The sequence below is a fragment of the Rhopalosiphum padi genome, chromosome 4 (genome assembly GCF_020882245.1).
Source record: "Rhopalosiphum padi isolate XX-2018 chromosome 4, ASM2088224v1, whole genome shotgun sequence".
NCBI lineage: Eukaryota > Metazoa > Arthropoda > Insecta > Hemiptera > Aphididae > Rhopalosiphum > Rhopalosiphum padi.
Genome location: NC_083600.1, coordinates 11,282,317 through 11,296,539, shown reverse-complemented (window position 1 = coordinate 11,296,539; position 14,223 = coordinate 11,282,317). Strand labels below are relative to the sequence as shown.

General features: G+C 27.8%; 4 protein-coding genes across 4 annotated transcripts; 2 read left to right on the top strand and 2 right to left on the bottom strand.

Moving 5' to 3' along the window:
* Window positions 1-463: 463 nt before the first annotated feature.
* Window positions 464-1,258, bottom strand: LOC132928719 (uncharacterized). The gene has a single exon (XM_060993572.1). It carries the CDS (start codon window positions 1,256-1,258, stop codon window positions 464-466), a length of 795 nt encoding a protein of 264 aa, XP_060849555.1.
* Window positions 1,259-5,135: 3,877 nt separating this feature from the next.
* Window positions 5,136-6,401, top strand: LOC132931031 (general transcription factor IIF subunit 2). Its single transcript, XM_060997216.1, has 3 exons — window positions 5,136-5,284; window positions 5,389-5,772; window positions 5,838-6,401. The coding sequence occupies exons 2-3, from the start codon at window positions 5,389-5,391 to the stop codon at window positions 6,222-6,224; spliced, it is 771 nt and encodes a 256-aa protein (XP_060853199.1). The 5' UTR covers window positions 5,136-5,284; the 3' UTR covers window positions 6,225-6,401.
* Window positions 6,402-7,471: 1,070 nt separating this feature from the next.
* LOC132931030 (MYG1 exonuclease) lies at window positions 7,472-8,756 on the bottom strand. The gene has a single exon (XM_060997215.1). The coding sequence runs from the start codon at window positions 8,501-8,503 to the stop codon at window positions 7,505-7,507; it is 999 nt and encodes a 332-aa protein (XP_060853198.1). The 5' UTR covers window positions 8,504-8,756; the 3' UTR covers window positions 7,472-7,504.
* Window positions 8,757-8,958: 202 nt separating this feature from the next.
* On the top strand, window positions 8,959-13,751 carry LOC132930549 (gastrula zinc finger protein XlCGF26.1-like). The gene is made up of 11 exons (XM_060996482.1): window positions 8,959-9,340; window positions 10,168-10,281; window positions 10,352-10,720; window positions 10,787-10,901; window positions 10,995-11,114; window positions 11,480-11,626; window positions 11,698-11,867; window positions 12,693-12,880; window positions 12,946-13,117; window positions 13,259-13,377; window positions 13,490-13,751. Exons 1-11 carry the CDS (start codon window positions 9,284-9,286, stop codon window positions 13,707-13,709), a joined length of 1,791 nt encoding a protein of 596 aa, XP_060852465.1. The 5' UTR covers window positions 8,959-9,283; the 3' UTR covers window positions 13,710-13,751.
* Window positions 13,752-14,223: the final 472 nt, after the last annotated feature.

Here is a 14,223-nt window from a genome sequence, read left to right as displayed (position 1 = left end):
AGAAAATTCGCGCGACAAATGACAAGATCCCGCGTTTTGTAAAGACTTAGGGCACAACAGAAATAATCATCATCGGGGTGCCAAGCTAATCCCAAAACCTTAGTGCCGTAACGGCACCGCAAAACGACCTGTCGGCAGGCGCTTCAATTCATCCCGAAATAATTGTTCGCAACATCCCTCATCGGTGAACGTGACGGGCGCCATTTCGGGTTCCTTGACGTGCCAAAAACGCTACATGATCCCCTCAATAGACGCGGTCATGCAAATCGGAAGCGACTGGTAAGAGTGGTTAATTGGGTCGACGACCGGACCGATAAGTAGTGACTTTCCATAGTGATCCCCAATCTTACGGACTATAATTGGCGGCTTTTCCACATTAACATGCGCGGCTGCGTTACCAATTGTTCCCGCGTCAACGACGTTCTCCAATATAGACACGCGTGCGCGAACAAACTTTAATAAATCAACTATAGAGTATAGACGGATAATCAGCCGAGCTACCTGACTCGAATAATTTGCGTGTAGCAACAGGTAAACACCTAAAAGCAATTGTAAATAAAATGAAGGACTCCAAGTTCGGTACTTTTAGTGCTTCCAATAGCGAAATTCTTTCGTTAACCGTACCTACAAAATTATTAAGATCCTGCAACGACTCCTGCGACATGGTCGGCGCGCTTAGTAATCGATCAAGTAACGACGTGGCGACTAGTCGCGGTCGATAAAATCGCTCGGACAGGAGGGACAATGCAAGAACATAATTGTCCCCGGACACCGGAACACCACGTATCGCGTCGGATGCTTCTCCCGTAAGACACCTGATTAAATAATACATCTTATCAATATTGGAAAGCTCGAGTTGCGCGTCCACTTGTTCCTTAAATCTATCGCGGAAAGTGGGCCACAAACGGAAATCCCCGTCGAAATCGAACGGATTTTGGTCACTTTCCTGAGGAGAGTTGGTCGATCCTAACTTAACCTGAAGGTACGACATGTCGATTGCCTCAACACCCTTAGGAACTAACTTCGCCGCCGCGACCTTGTAATCACTAATACATTTACGTATTTCAGCCGTCAAACCGACATCATACTCGGATAATCTATCTAAATCGGTCAAGCCGTCTAACACCGCATCATCTTCTAGCCTAAACTGCGTCCACAAGGAATCTAAATCGGCGGTTAAATGGGTTAAGGTCGAACCTAGGTCGGGTTCATCTACAACCCGTAATGCTAAATCATGCACGGCCTTAATCTGTGACATTACATTCGAACGCCTGAGTTTCAGGCACGTAGCTAAGGGGGGGCCAGGGTGATCTAAAGTATTCAGAGGGGCCCATTATTATACAGCGGCTATTAATTTTAATGGAATTTTTAATATTGTCTAAATATTGCACAAATAAAACCAAATATATCGGGTTTTAATTAGAATTTAAAATAAGTTACGTAACTAAATTCAATCCATGTCCATTTCTGGAATAAAATATGTATATTGTATTGCATTTAAATTCTGTTTCTACCAAGAATCGGTGATAATTTATTTTTATAAGTCATAATATCGTCAACGATTGATTAGGAAATAATTGCTATTTAAAGCCTAATACTGTATACTAGTATATACTAGCATGTGAAAGGACTTTTTCATGTCTAAGAAGATTAAAAAATTATATGCGAAATTGTATGTCAAATGACCGACTCGTCAGTTTGTCAAGTATTTGTATAGAAAAAAAAATTGCCAAAAGTTTGGACCTAGATGAATTTGTTAATAGATTCTCTATTAAACATAAAAATAGAAAAATACTGTTATATTAGAACATAAATTATATTAATTGTATTTAATTTAAAGATTATGTCTATATATTGAATATTTGAATTTTATTATTATTAATTATTATGATTATTAAAAGCATTATTTGTATTTGATTTATATTTATGTATTTTTATCAATTTTTTTTTTTTATTACACTTATTAATAATTAGCATAATGATAAACTATGGTATTATTAGGTTATATACTTATATATTTATAGTAATGATATTCTGATAACTACCTCTTTATAATATAAAAAGGTAGGGGGCCCATCTAACATTGGCCCACCTAGTGAATATTTTCTGACTACGTGCCTGCTGAGTTTAACGCGCTCCAAACGCCGAGCGCCACGCACGCCATGATAGAAAATAATTCACTATCCCCACACTATTTATAAATAATCTATATAAAATTTTTATTCTAAACCAATTTTTGACCAAAATTGATTTTTTTATTTTGTTGTAATTCAAAAACGACTAATTGTAGATAAGAACTTGCAATTTTCACTAAATGTCTGTTATTATTTTCTAAGACTATTAACTTTTTTTGACTAATATGTAGTATAAGAAATGTTCAATTGGTTTTTTTTATAAACCCAACTGATGGTAAACATTTTTTTGCAAGGTTAAAATTCTTGAAAATATAGTACAAGCTCTCTTATAATTTTTTCTTATTACCTATTTGTATAAAAATATTGAAAATATATAGTTATAGTGCTATAAATTTTTGTACATATTGTATAGATAAATTATATTTTTGTTGAACTCGAGCATGACCGTTTCGTTGCCGTATGTTTCGTCTCGGATCTTTTTTTAACCATACTTTTTACAAATGTATGGATTTAGTTTTTAAAAATGTAATTGATTAATTAATCAAGTGTAATTAGTATAATTAATAATTATAGTAATTACTGTGAGTACAGCTCAAATATTAAATTATTATTATGTACTTTAATGTTTTGCGTTTATATTTCATAGATAATAAGTCAATAATAAGTATTTTTTTCTAATTTACTTTTATTTTATCGTGGTAAAAATCTTTAAAAAATTTAATTTAGATAAGTAGTATATTGTTTTGAATATGCACCTACCTAAAAGAAAATTAATATTTTTTTACCATATTACATAGGTACCTATCTTATACGTTTTTTGGGGAGGCGTTAAAAATCCCGATAATGATAATCCCGACTGGTTAAAAACCCGACACCAAAATCCTGACAGTTAATAACACCAACAGTTTAAAATCCCGACTAAGTATATCACCAGACATGTTTTCATATTATAGCCTATATGTATTCATTATTAAAAAATCTAATTTAAAAACACAAACTAGATTCGTTACTGAAATCAAAAGAATGGCAATTTACCATTTAGGTACCACCAGCTTATGTGTATCTTATGAGCCACTAGTCACCATTGTATAATATATATATATATATATATATACATAATATATAAACTTTGCATATTCAATCAATGTCAATAGTATCCTGAAGACCTGAAGTTAATAGTTTCATACATAACTATTAAGTAATGTTCGGAACGTTCAGTTAAAAAAATATGAAATCGTTCACGTTCACGTTCAGTCCGTAAAAAAGGAACGCGTTCACGTTCACGTTTTTTCAAAAAATGAACGTGTTCATGGGTCGTTCATTTAATTTTCAAAATTTTTTTTATGAATAGTTAATCTGCAGTAAATATAAAAACCCATAAACATATACAACTCAATACAAAATAAAAATACAATTTAGACTAGAGCATAATATACAGTTTATAAAGTATCTGAATTATATTTTTAATATCTGACATGCTATTTGAGTTGCAATCAAATAAATGTCATAGGAATTATAATGGGAAAACACATATTTTATACATATATTTATTAAATTATAAATAAATTGAACGTCTTAAAAATCGATAAAATTCATTAAAAATATAAACGTCGTTCACGTTCTATTTGAAAAAAAACGAATGACGTTCACATCGTCTTTCCAAACACTGTAGTATTAAGTATTATAAAGAAATAGGTACTTACCTATCATTAAATTTTATTTTTTTTTTCAAGTCGTTTAGTAAATTAGACCGCGCCTGATTAGTACTGATTATAAACTTAAACAAAAAAAAAAAATTATATATAATTATAGTCCCTATATAACAACCTCTCTGGTATTTAACTTAGGTTTAGATATTTACATATACTTAAACCAGTAAAAAACCACTGAATAGATTAAATTTAATCAGTATACTCTGTGTTTAACTTTAAACCATTATTTTTAGGTACTAAAAAACCATTAAAATATCATTTTTATAAAAGATTCCATTTTTTTATTATATCCGGTTACTTTAATAATTTCACTCAAGTGCAAGAAGTAAATCCCCTATATTTTATCTTATATCAATCTCAAAATCTACAACAATATTTTGGAATTATTTAGAACTGAGTTTTCCTAATTTGGAATTTCAAACTTTTCGAAAAAATATATCTACAAATTTTAATTAAAAAAAATTATTTAAAGAACGTTAAAAAAGACAATTTTTTATATTATTGGCCAAGGCCACCAGTTGACGGTTTAAAAAACTAAACTATTTTTACGTTTTTTTAAAAGAGTAGGGCGTTTGTTAGACTTCTGCAATTAGTCTAGAAAGTATAAAGGATTGTCGCTTAATCTTTAAAAACAATAAAAGTTCCGATAATTCAAAACATTAAACAAAACATGCCAATTGCCAAATTTATCCCAAAACCGTTTTTATGAAAAAAACTGTATTCTATGCATTATCTTACTGAATTTTCTGACTTTCGAAACTTCTTATAGGTACACGAATAAATGGTTTGCAGAAACAAGATAGGCATACTAGAACGTTATAATTTTACGTTTTTTAAGTGTACGGTGTTTGTTAAAATTCAGCAATTAGTCTAGAATTTTTAAGGGAACGTCACCCCATATTTTAAATCAATAATAATTTTTATAATCTAAAAATTCACTACGAAAATCCTTGAAAAATCGTTTGTTACGAAAACCTACATTTTATGCATTATCTGGGTGAAGGAGTAAGTTTTGGATTTCGATACTGCACATTCACAATAAGGTATGTTACTAAATCAATATACATATACACGGATATACTTACCTATTAAAAAATTTAAAAAGGCACTTTTTGATTTTTGTTCCTTATAGTTTATTCTGTGATATTATTTTTAAGTCAAAAGACAAAATGTGATAACGATAAAGAATATCAACAGTACCAAGGTTTATAGATTATACTCTATAAACCTTGGTTTAGTACTTTTGGCACTACTGCACTAGGCAGCTGCTTGCTTACTTACTAGGAATCTTTCTGTGATAACGTTTTTTAAAGTTGTGTACTGTGTAGTTCAATGAGTTTTCAAAAATCTCATTCAATTTATCATAAACGGATAAACTATTAGAAAATATATTTTGTATTTTTAAACTTTTACATTTTTACAGTATTATAATTCAAGGTAATATGCAGCATTGCACTATGAAATCCCTGATAAATAGTTCTTTATAAGTAATACCTATATTTTATAACTATTATAATTTTTGTTTTATTATTGTTGTTTAGATGAGTAGTGGATCTTTGGATATGTCAAAGGCAGGAAATGCTTTATGGCTTGTTAAAGTACCTAAATACGTCGCAGATAAATGGGACAATGCCCCTGGTAGCTTAGATGTGGGTAAAATTAAGGTAACAAATACACCAGGAAAAAGACCAGATATTTCACTTCATCTGTCCGAAGCCGTTTTATGCTTGGAGGGTGAAAAAAACAATGAGCCAATACCCAAATCATTCAAATTAGATGTGTCACATTTTAATAGCCAAACAATGGTTGCATTATCTGAACAAAGAATGCCTTATAATCCAGATGCAGTTGTGCAAGAAACAGATAGGTTAGCTATACTAGGAAAAATAAGTCAGAAACTAGAATGTCGGCCTATTGGAGATCAGGTAATTAGTAAAATATAGTTTATTTAATGTTTTTGTGATAATGATACCTTATGGCTTTTATTCAGGTTTATATGGATTTAAAAAAACAAGCTATACGAAAAGCACATATTCCAACCAGACAAGTTCAAAAGTTAGACAAAGTAGTTCAAAATTTCAAGCCTATATCAGATCATAAACATAATATTGAGTATAATGAAAAGAAGAAATCTGAAGGCAAAAAGGCACGTGATGATAAAGATGCTGTCATGGCTATGTTATTTAAGGCATTTGAGAAACATCAATATTATAACATCAAAGATCTGGTTACATTGACTAAACAACCAGTAGTATATTTAAAAGAAATCCTAAAAGAAGTTTGTAATTATAATCTCAAACATCCCCATAAGAATATGTGGGAGTTAAAACCTGAATATAGACATTACAAAGAACAAGAAGACACGGAGACAAATTAGTAATAATTATTGTAATTTATATTTAACATAACTATGAATATTATAACTGCATATTTTGAATCTTTTGTGAGATATGAATTATGATAGATTCAAAATTATTTTGTTATATATTTTTTATTAGATTTATTAAGTAAAACTCTAAAAGACAAAATAAATTTAAGTGTATAAATCATTAAATATAGCTTGTAATATTTGTATTAATATATAGTTGGTAGGATCTTATTGTTGACAATTGAAATGTTGAAAATTGGAACTTTTCCAATGGGCTGGTTCTATCTATTTCCAAATTGAACAAATTTACTTGATATGATCCATTTATTAAATTAACTATAATAATACATAATTATTGCTATGATGTATAAAGTAGTTGAAAGCATGGGTAGGTTTATAAAAAAAAGACCAAATATTCTTAGATTTAGTATGCCTGTCCTATTAATTATTTTGTATTTTAAAATTGATTTCTTGAATTTTTAAAAATGCTTACTCTATAAATTGAAAAATATTAACTAAGATATTACCATGAATTATTTACAACCAAAATTATTAAATCATGCTTTAACTTGGAATAAATCAAAAAAGTTTTTATTTGATTCATATAGACAATTATTGAATTATAATTTTATTAAATAATGAAAAATTTAAGACAACGTCAATATTAATGATACAAACATTTACAAAAATTCTTGCAGGAAAATAAAGTGTAAAAACTGCTGTTAGTTGAATTTTTTTTAAATAAATTACTAACATTTTAGTTGATATAAATATCTAATATGTTTCCTTAACTCAGGTATCAAGGGTTGCTTCAAAATTTATTTTTAAACTAGTTGACCTATGAACACTTTTGTTAAAATGTTTAAGTTTAGAACATATTTGCAAAATGTATTGATGAATATAAGTTAAGCATTACACTGTCTTATTGTTCACAAAAAAAAAAAAAAAAAAATATATTCAATATAATACTTTGATGAAATTTTCAAACAGTTGAAAATTAAAAGGAAACAACTTCACACGGTGCTCAGAAAGTGTTAAATGTTATAACATATGCATTGCTATATTTGGTTATAAAATTATAAATTTTAAATTATTTTATGTCATTACTTCACACTGCATATGTTGCTTTATTGTTAAAGTTCTTAAAAAAGGGTCAAAATGATTTTTGTGCTCCCACTTTATATAATATATGATATAAAAATATAATTTATCAAAATATCAGACATCATACTTTTAAATGAAAAAAACAATTCAAATAAATACATTAATTATTGTTTATTATTAAAAAATCATTCTAAAGCTTTTTCACACATTTCTAGTATTCCTGATTTAGTCTTGTTTCCACCGATGAATCCATTTGCATGACAAAAAATACAATCTCGTACTCCAGAAATTTTACTTAATTCATCATCTCTAATACCCCACCAACTTTTTGGTAATGGCTTTCGAAGTGTAAACGATTGGGGAGTAATTGGTATACATTGTATTCTCCACGCAGAATTTGAAGTGTCTTCAAAAATAACAAAATCAATTTTTGGTGAAAGATCTTTACCAAGTTCTTCTTCTAATACAAAATAATGTTCTTTCCAAGGGCATGATGTTCCAAGTTCTATGACACGACCAGATTTATGTGTTTCATATCGTTTCTCAAGTGCATCAATTACCAATGACCTAGCAGGTAACCACGTTTGAAATGCATACAGTACGGTTTCTTCAAATTCATTTTTAATCAATTGCATTGCCTGCTTGAATGCTTTCATATCGTCAAATTCTCCAACATGGTTCCATTTCTTGTTAAAGTTACCGATTCGACTACTCAAATTTGTGTGTATATTATATTTTGGCATACCTTCACAAATTGGAATACCATTGTCAATAGCATCTACTTCTTGTACAAAAGATTCATATACCTTGGAATAAATAGTATTCAATGTATCATCTGGTACATCAGATGCAATAACTTTTTTCAAAACATCATGGCCGTAATGTAAGTACACCAAACCTGCACTACTCAATTTTGTTGTCCATTTGGCATTGGGAACTAGTGTGCTCATTGAGTGATTAAAACTTCTTTGATGATGATCATAACGGCGTGTACTGTGATCGTAAACACCACCGACGTCGATGACAATATCGCATTCGGATAACAATTTTTCATCTCTAGTACGAATTATTTCCAAGTCGGGAAATAATAATTGTAGCATACATGAACCAAATGCTTCATCGCAGTGGAATGCGCCATTGTGTGTACCCAATTTTTTTGGTGAAAATTTAGTGGTTAAATTCATTTTAAGGCGGTTGATTACAAGTAATAATTTAGAATTAAGTACTAACGGAAAAACAAACTAGTATAATCACAGAACAATAATAATATTAGTAAAATAATATACTAGCGTCAAAACAATAGATATGCCGTATGAGAGTATGACAATAATCACAAAATACTTACACACTAACGACAACGACAAAATTAAATAGGTAAAGCCAGTACCTTAAGTCAGTACAACTATACAGACGTGCTATATAGGCGCTTTATGGTAATTAGTAAGCAAGGTTTATAGATAATATATATTTTAAATCGTGATAATAAATTAGACTGCAGTGCAGTCAGAGTTACATTATATATGTCTCTCATACGAATAGCAGCAATGTCGGCGTTGCCATCCTGTCGTATAATCAATTTTCATAATAGAATAATATTTACCGTCGATTACAGAATCACAGACATAGATAATATTATAATAATAAACATAAACTTTTACAAAGTGAAAGAAATAAAGAATTGATGAAATATGAAATAAGAGTTTCACTCGGTTTCAGGTCACTATTTTGAAAATGTAGATACCTATCAATTATCATCTATTCTATCTTTCAATTTCTGTGATTACAATTGTATATTGTATTTAAGCTGTTTGAGGAACATTTCAAAATTCAAGATTTCCGAGAAACAAATAATTTTAAAATTTAAACGATTAAAATTAATTGATAAAACAATACTTATTGTTTAATATTTCACTGTACATTAATTAATAATTAGTGGTGGGTTGTACTTTTTACATAGTATAAAAATGTATGTGGAAATGATTTCAGATCTACTTGATTTATTCAATAAACTATTAAACTTTGTAAGTATCGTTAACTAAAGTTATTCTTGAAATATCTGAAATTTATTTGTAGTTGAAATAATATTTTATTTTGGACAAATATCCAACTACAATTCAAATGTTAAATCGATTGCACATTATTTTAGTAGTGTATTCTGTAAAAAATAATCTTTAATTTATCTGATGATTAATACATTTTTAGAATTTTGAATTAAATTAATCAAAAGTAAATTTGTATCTAGCCTATTAAGAAAGTTATTTTGATCAGTGAATGCCTTATATAGGTTTAAAATTGTTAAATTTCCCAAGGAAAGTTCTGAATAAATTCTATGAAGCCATCTAAAAAGTCTCAAGTTTTCTATGGAAAATTTAAAATCATATTTTTAAACATACATTTTATACCTAAATAATATAAATTAAAATTTTAAGTACCTACAGGCTATAGTATATTATATTTTGCTTGTTGGTACAATATATTCATATGATCTATTTTTTTTTATATATTTTAAATATTTTTTAATTTAAAAGGATAGTAATAATTTAATGATTCATTTGTATATTTTTTTAGAATATAAATATAAGTACTTATATACAAATTACTTTTGAATTTTGATGCTTGTTTTATTGTTAGTAGTAGTAAACAATTTTTATTCGTGAATATTTTCTTGTTTCTATAAATATGTATTTTGCAATTTTAATAGTATATTTGATAATTTTTTGATGTATAAATGCTTACATATTCAATATGTTTAAGTGCATAAATATCTAAGCTTTAGTTATTATAGAATTTTTTATATAAAATATAACTAAACATTTTTTTTACAAATTATTTAAATTTCATATTATAGATGACTGAAGTCGGAGTTCTAGAATCTTTTACATTTGTGCATTCTGCCATAAATTTGAACTCACAGCATGAACAATTTCTTAAAAGAATTCAATCATCAATTGATGAATTGAAGGTATAATTTTACATATTTGGTATTTTAACATGAAATATTGATATTACAATGTTATTTACTTATTTTATAGAAATGGTTACAAAATGTTTGTACAGAATGGAAAGCAGAAGATTTAGCATCTCTTGGCAATGTGATAGAGCCACCAATGACACCTAATAATATAGATCTTAACATGAATGGCACTGATTACATCACTCCACTTATTAAAGAAAAAATAGATTCTGTGCTAGGTTTTCGAAATCCAGTTAGTCCAATTTTGTGGAGTGTTGGATTAAGACCCATACAAGATAATAATTCTAAAGACGGATTTGAAATAGATGATGATCAAAGACTGCCTACAGATTTTGTTGCTCCATCTTTTGGAGATTATGGAAGCCCTTCATCAGAACCTTGGAATGTTTTTCAAGAATCTAATTATGACATGGATCAGACAAACATGGTGACATATTAATTTTTGTAAATCATTAATACTTATATGAAATTGACAAGTGTATGCATTTTTAAGGATGAAAAAGGTCCTCAAACACCAAATATAAAACTATATAGAAAAGAAGAGGAACCAGATATTTTACAAGATATGACTTCAAATTCATCATGTTTTCCTAAAGAAATTAATCAAAGTAAGGTGACATGTTAACACGATGTAAAATATATTCTTATTCTATTAATTTGTTTTATTATTAATTAGTATGAACATATAAAATGATTTCCAGTTGAAAATTTATTTCCATGTCAAAAATGTAAAAATCAATTCAAGTCCTTTGAAGAACTAGAAGAACATTTAAAAACACATCAGTTTAAATCAAAATTCACAAACCTACATTTAACTTGTGGTAATTATATATTTTAGTCTTTTATTAGTTGACCGTCCTTATATTATGTATGTGTGTAAGAGAGTAATTCGTTTTTATTATTCTTTTACTTGACATTGTTTCCCTAGAATTCATTTTAATTTATTATATGTAATATTACCATTGATTTTTAAAATAATATCAAGTACTTGATTAAGTAATTGTCTTGTTAAATTGTTAACTAATTTATGTAATCTGTAATGTTTTTATTATTAATATTTTATTCATTATTTATACAATGCTTTGTTCTGAATTTGTAATAATATGTATAATTTCTAATCAATTGGTGATAAAAAAAAAAACAACACATTTTTGCAAATTTAATCCACTTTATATTATTGTTTTAGCTTACTGTAATAAGACATTCTATCAAAAAAGTAATTTACGCCTACATATGTTGATCCATGAAAATATCAAACCATACGCATGTTCATATTGTGATCGACAATTTACTCAAAAAGCCACAAGAGATATACACTTAACTAAACATACTGGTTGTTTTATATACAATTTATCCAGCTTTTATTATTTACAATTTCTTTTATAACAATTTATTTCATTATAGGTGACTATTTATATTTGTGTTACATTTGCAATAAGAAATATGCTACAAAAGGAAAATTAGACTTCCATATGAAGACTCATCAAGAAGCACAATATGAATGTATATTGTGCAGTAAACGATTTTCTACTCAACAATATTTAAATAATCACATGAAAGTACATCCAGATCAGGTATGTGTACTGACTTGATGCAACACAATTGCAATATATGACAATATTGTTATTTAAAAATATTAAGAGAACGTTATATCTGCAAGTGTTGTCTCTGTCATAAATAAAAATTCATTTTTGTGTGTCATTTAAGATCCAACCTTGTGAATTGTGATTAGATTATGATAGCTGGGGACGGCAACCTTTTGAGACAGCAAAGCCAAAAGTTACAATTTACATAATTTTCCAGTTTTTTAAAGAGCCACAAAAAATGTTTGTTTTAGTATTTTAGTATTTGCTTATATATAATTTAATTTCGATTTAAAATAAACAAATTTATTCATTAAATAATATTTATTCATGTGAAAACATACAAATATTCTTAGAACAAAACATATTCAAGTATTTTAGCAATAATAATAAATAATAGTTTTGATTACATCAATGGGAGCATTGGCTTTACATGCATTTGGAAAGTTTGGTAAACACTTAATTTTAGTTGATTAAGATGGCCTATGCAGGTATTTCATATTCTTAAAAGCAAAAAAAATATAATGTAAAATAATTTATATTTTTTTTATACTTGATAAAATAATTATTTTTATGTATGGACTTGGAGAGTCGCAACTTAAGGTCGAAAGAGCCGCAGGTTGCTGACCCCTGGGTTATGATAATAATTAATAAGTAATAACTAACAAGATCTTTAAAATTAAAGCTCAAATTAGGGGCATAATGATATGAACATATAAATGGGTTATTATAATCAGATGTGCATAAACGTATTACAACTGTACAAAACAATTATTGAAAACTTTAATGTATGTATTTTAAATTATATTTGTTTAGAATACAAGTGGATTTAACTGTGATGTATGTCAAACAGAGTTTAAGAAAAGAAGATCTTTGCTTGCACATAGAAAACAAGAACATCCATTTTGCATGTTTAAATGTCCAACTTTTGAATGTGATAAGGAATTTTCTACTATCCAGTTGTTAAATAGGCATATTAAACGATTACATGAAACAAAAGAAAGGTAAATCACTGTTTAAATATTGTCTTTAATTTTATGAATATGCTATTAAAAAATTTATATGGTAGAGGTGTGATTTGTTCAGAATGTGGAAAATCATTTGATTTTCCTAATTATTTACAAAAACACATTGTTCGAGTCCATGGGCCAAAACGTTTACCAAAATTTAAATGCCGACAGTGTCCCTTACGTTTTGACAATGATGTAATGTTACATTTACATATGCAATCACATCCAAAGGTATGAAATATTTCTATGTAAAGAAATCTAAATTGATCCAAAACTGTAAACAAAATAATTTATGGCATTTAATTTTACATAAGTTAATGTCAGTGATGTTTTCAAGAAAAAAAAATCAATTTTTTTAATTTTTATTTTCAGGATAATAAAAAAAAAGAAATCAAACGTGTGAATTGTCCACGAGATTCTTGTAATTTATCATTTTATAACCGTGTTAGTCTTCGATATCACATTGCTGAAAAACATGATAATATTTATCGGTAAATTTATTCATTTAATTTTAATAGAAACTAAAATGTATTATAATTATGTTAAATATGGTTATAAATTATTTTTAACCATGTTAATTTTCAAACTTTTTTTTATTTTAAGGTATGAATGTGAAATATGTCAAAAAAAATTTGTTCGTAAAAATCACTACGAATTACACAAGGCTGTTCATTTGAAACCAAATTTTACTTGTAATATGTGTTTTAAGAGGTTTCGTAAAAAAAATCGTTTGGCTGCTCATTGGAAAAAGACCCATCAACAAGAGACATTTGATTTTGGCATGCTTTTTAGTGTAGATACAATACACAAATTAAATTTGTAATACAAAATTATATTTAATAAATTGTAGTTCAATTATAGTAAAGGTGAACTCGTGAACTATTTTAGAGTAATATGTGATATAAACTGATCAGGTTTATTCTTTTTCCTTTAAATCATGTTATGTTATAATTAGGGTTAGGATGTTTATGCACTAAAAAATAGTTAAATATGCATGAAAAATTTGAAAAATATGCATTAAAAAATAAAGATATCTGGACAAAAAATGCAATAAATATATAGACAAATTTAATTATTAATAGAATAATTAGAATATAAACAAATTGGGTGTAATTTTATGGGCTCGTTATATTAATTATTGTCTATCATATTTTAAAATTTTTTTATTTATTATATAAAATAAAATTAAATAAAAGGTATCGCTCTGTTGACTGCTGTATAGTAGAGATGGAGAGTAGGTCACTATAATGGATGTGTTAAATTTGAATGCAATGACAGGTTAGGTATACGAAAAACGATTCTGAACGGAGGTGATTTGTCAGTCTAGGATAATTAGT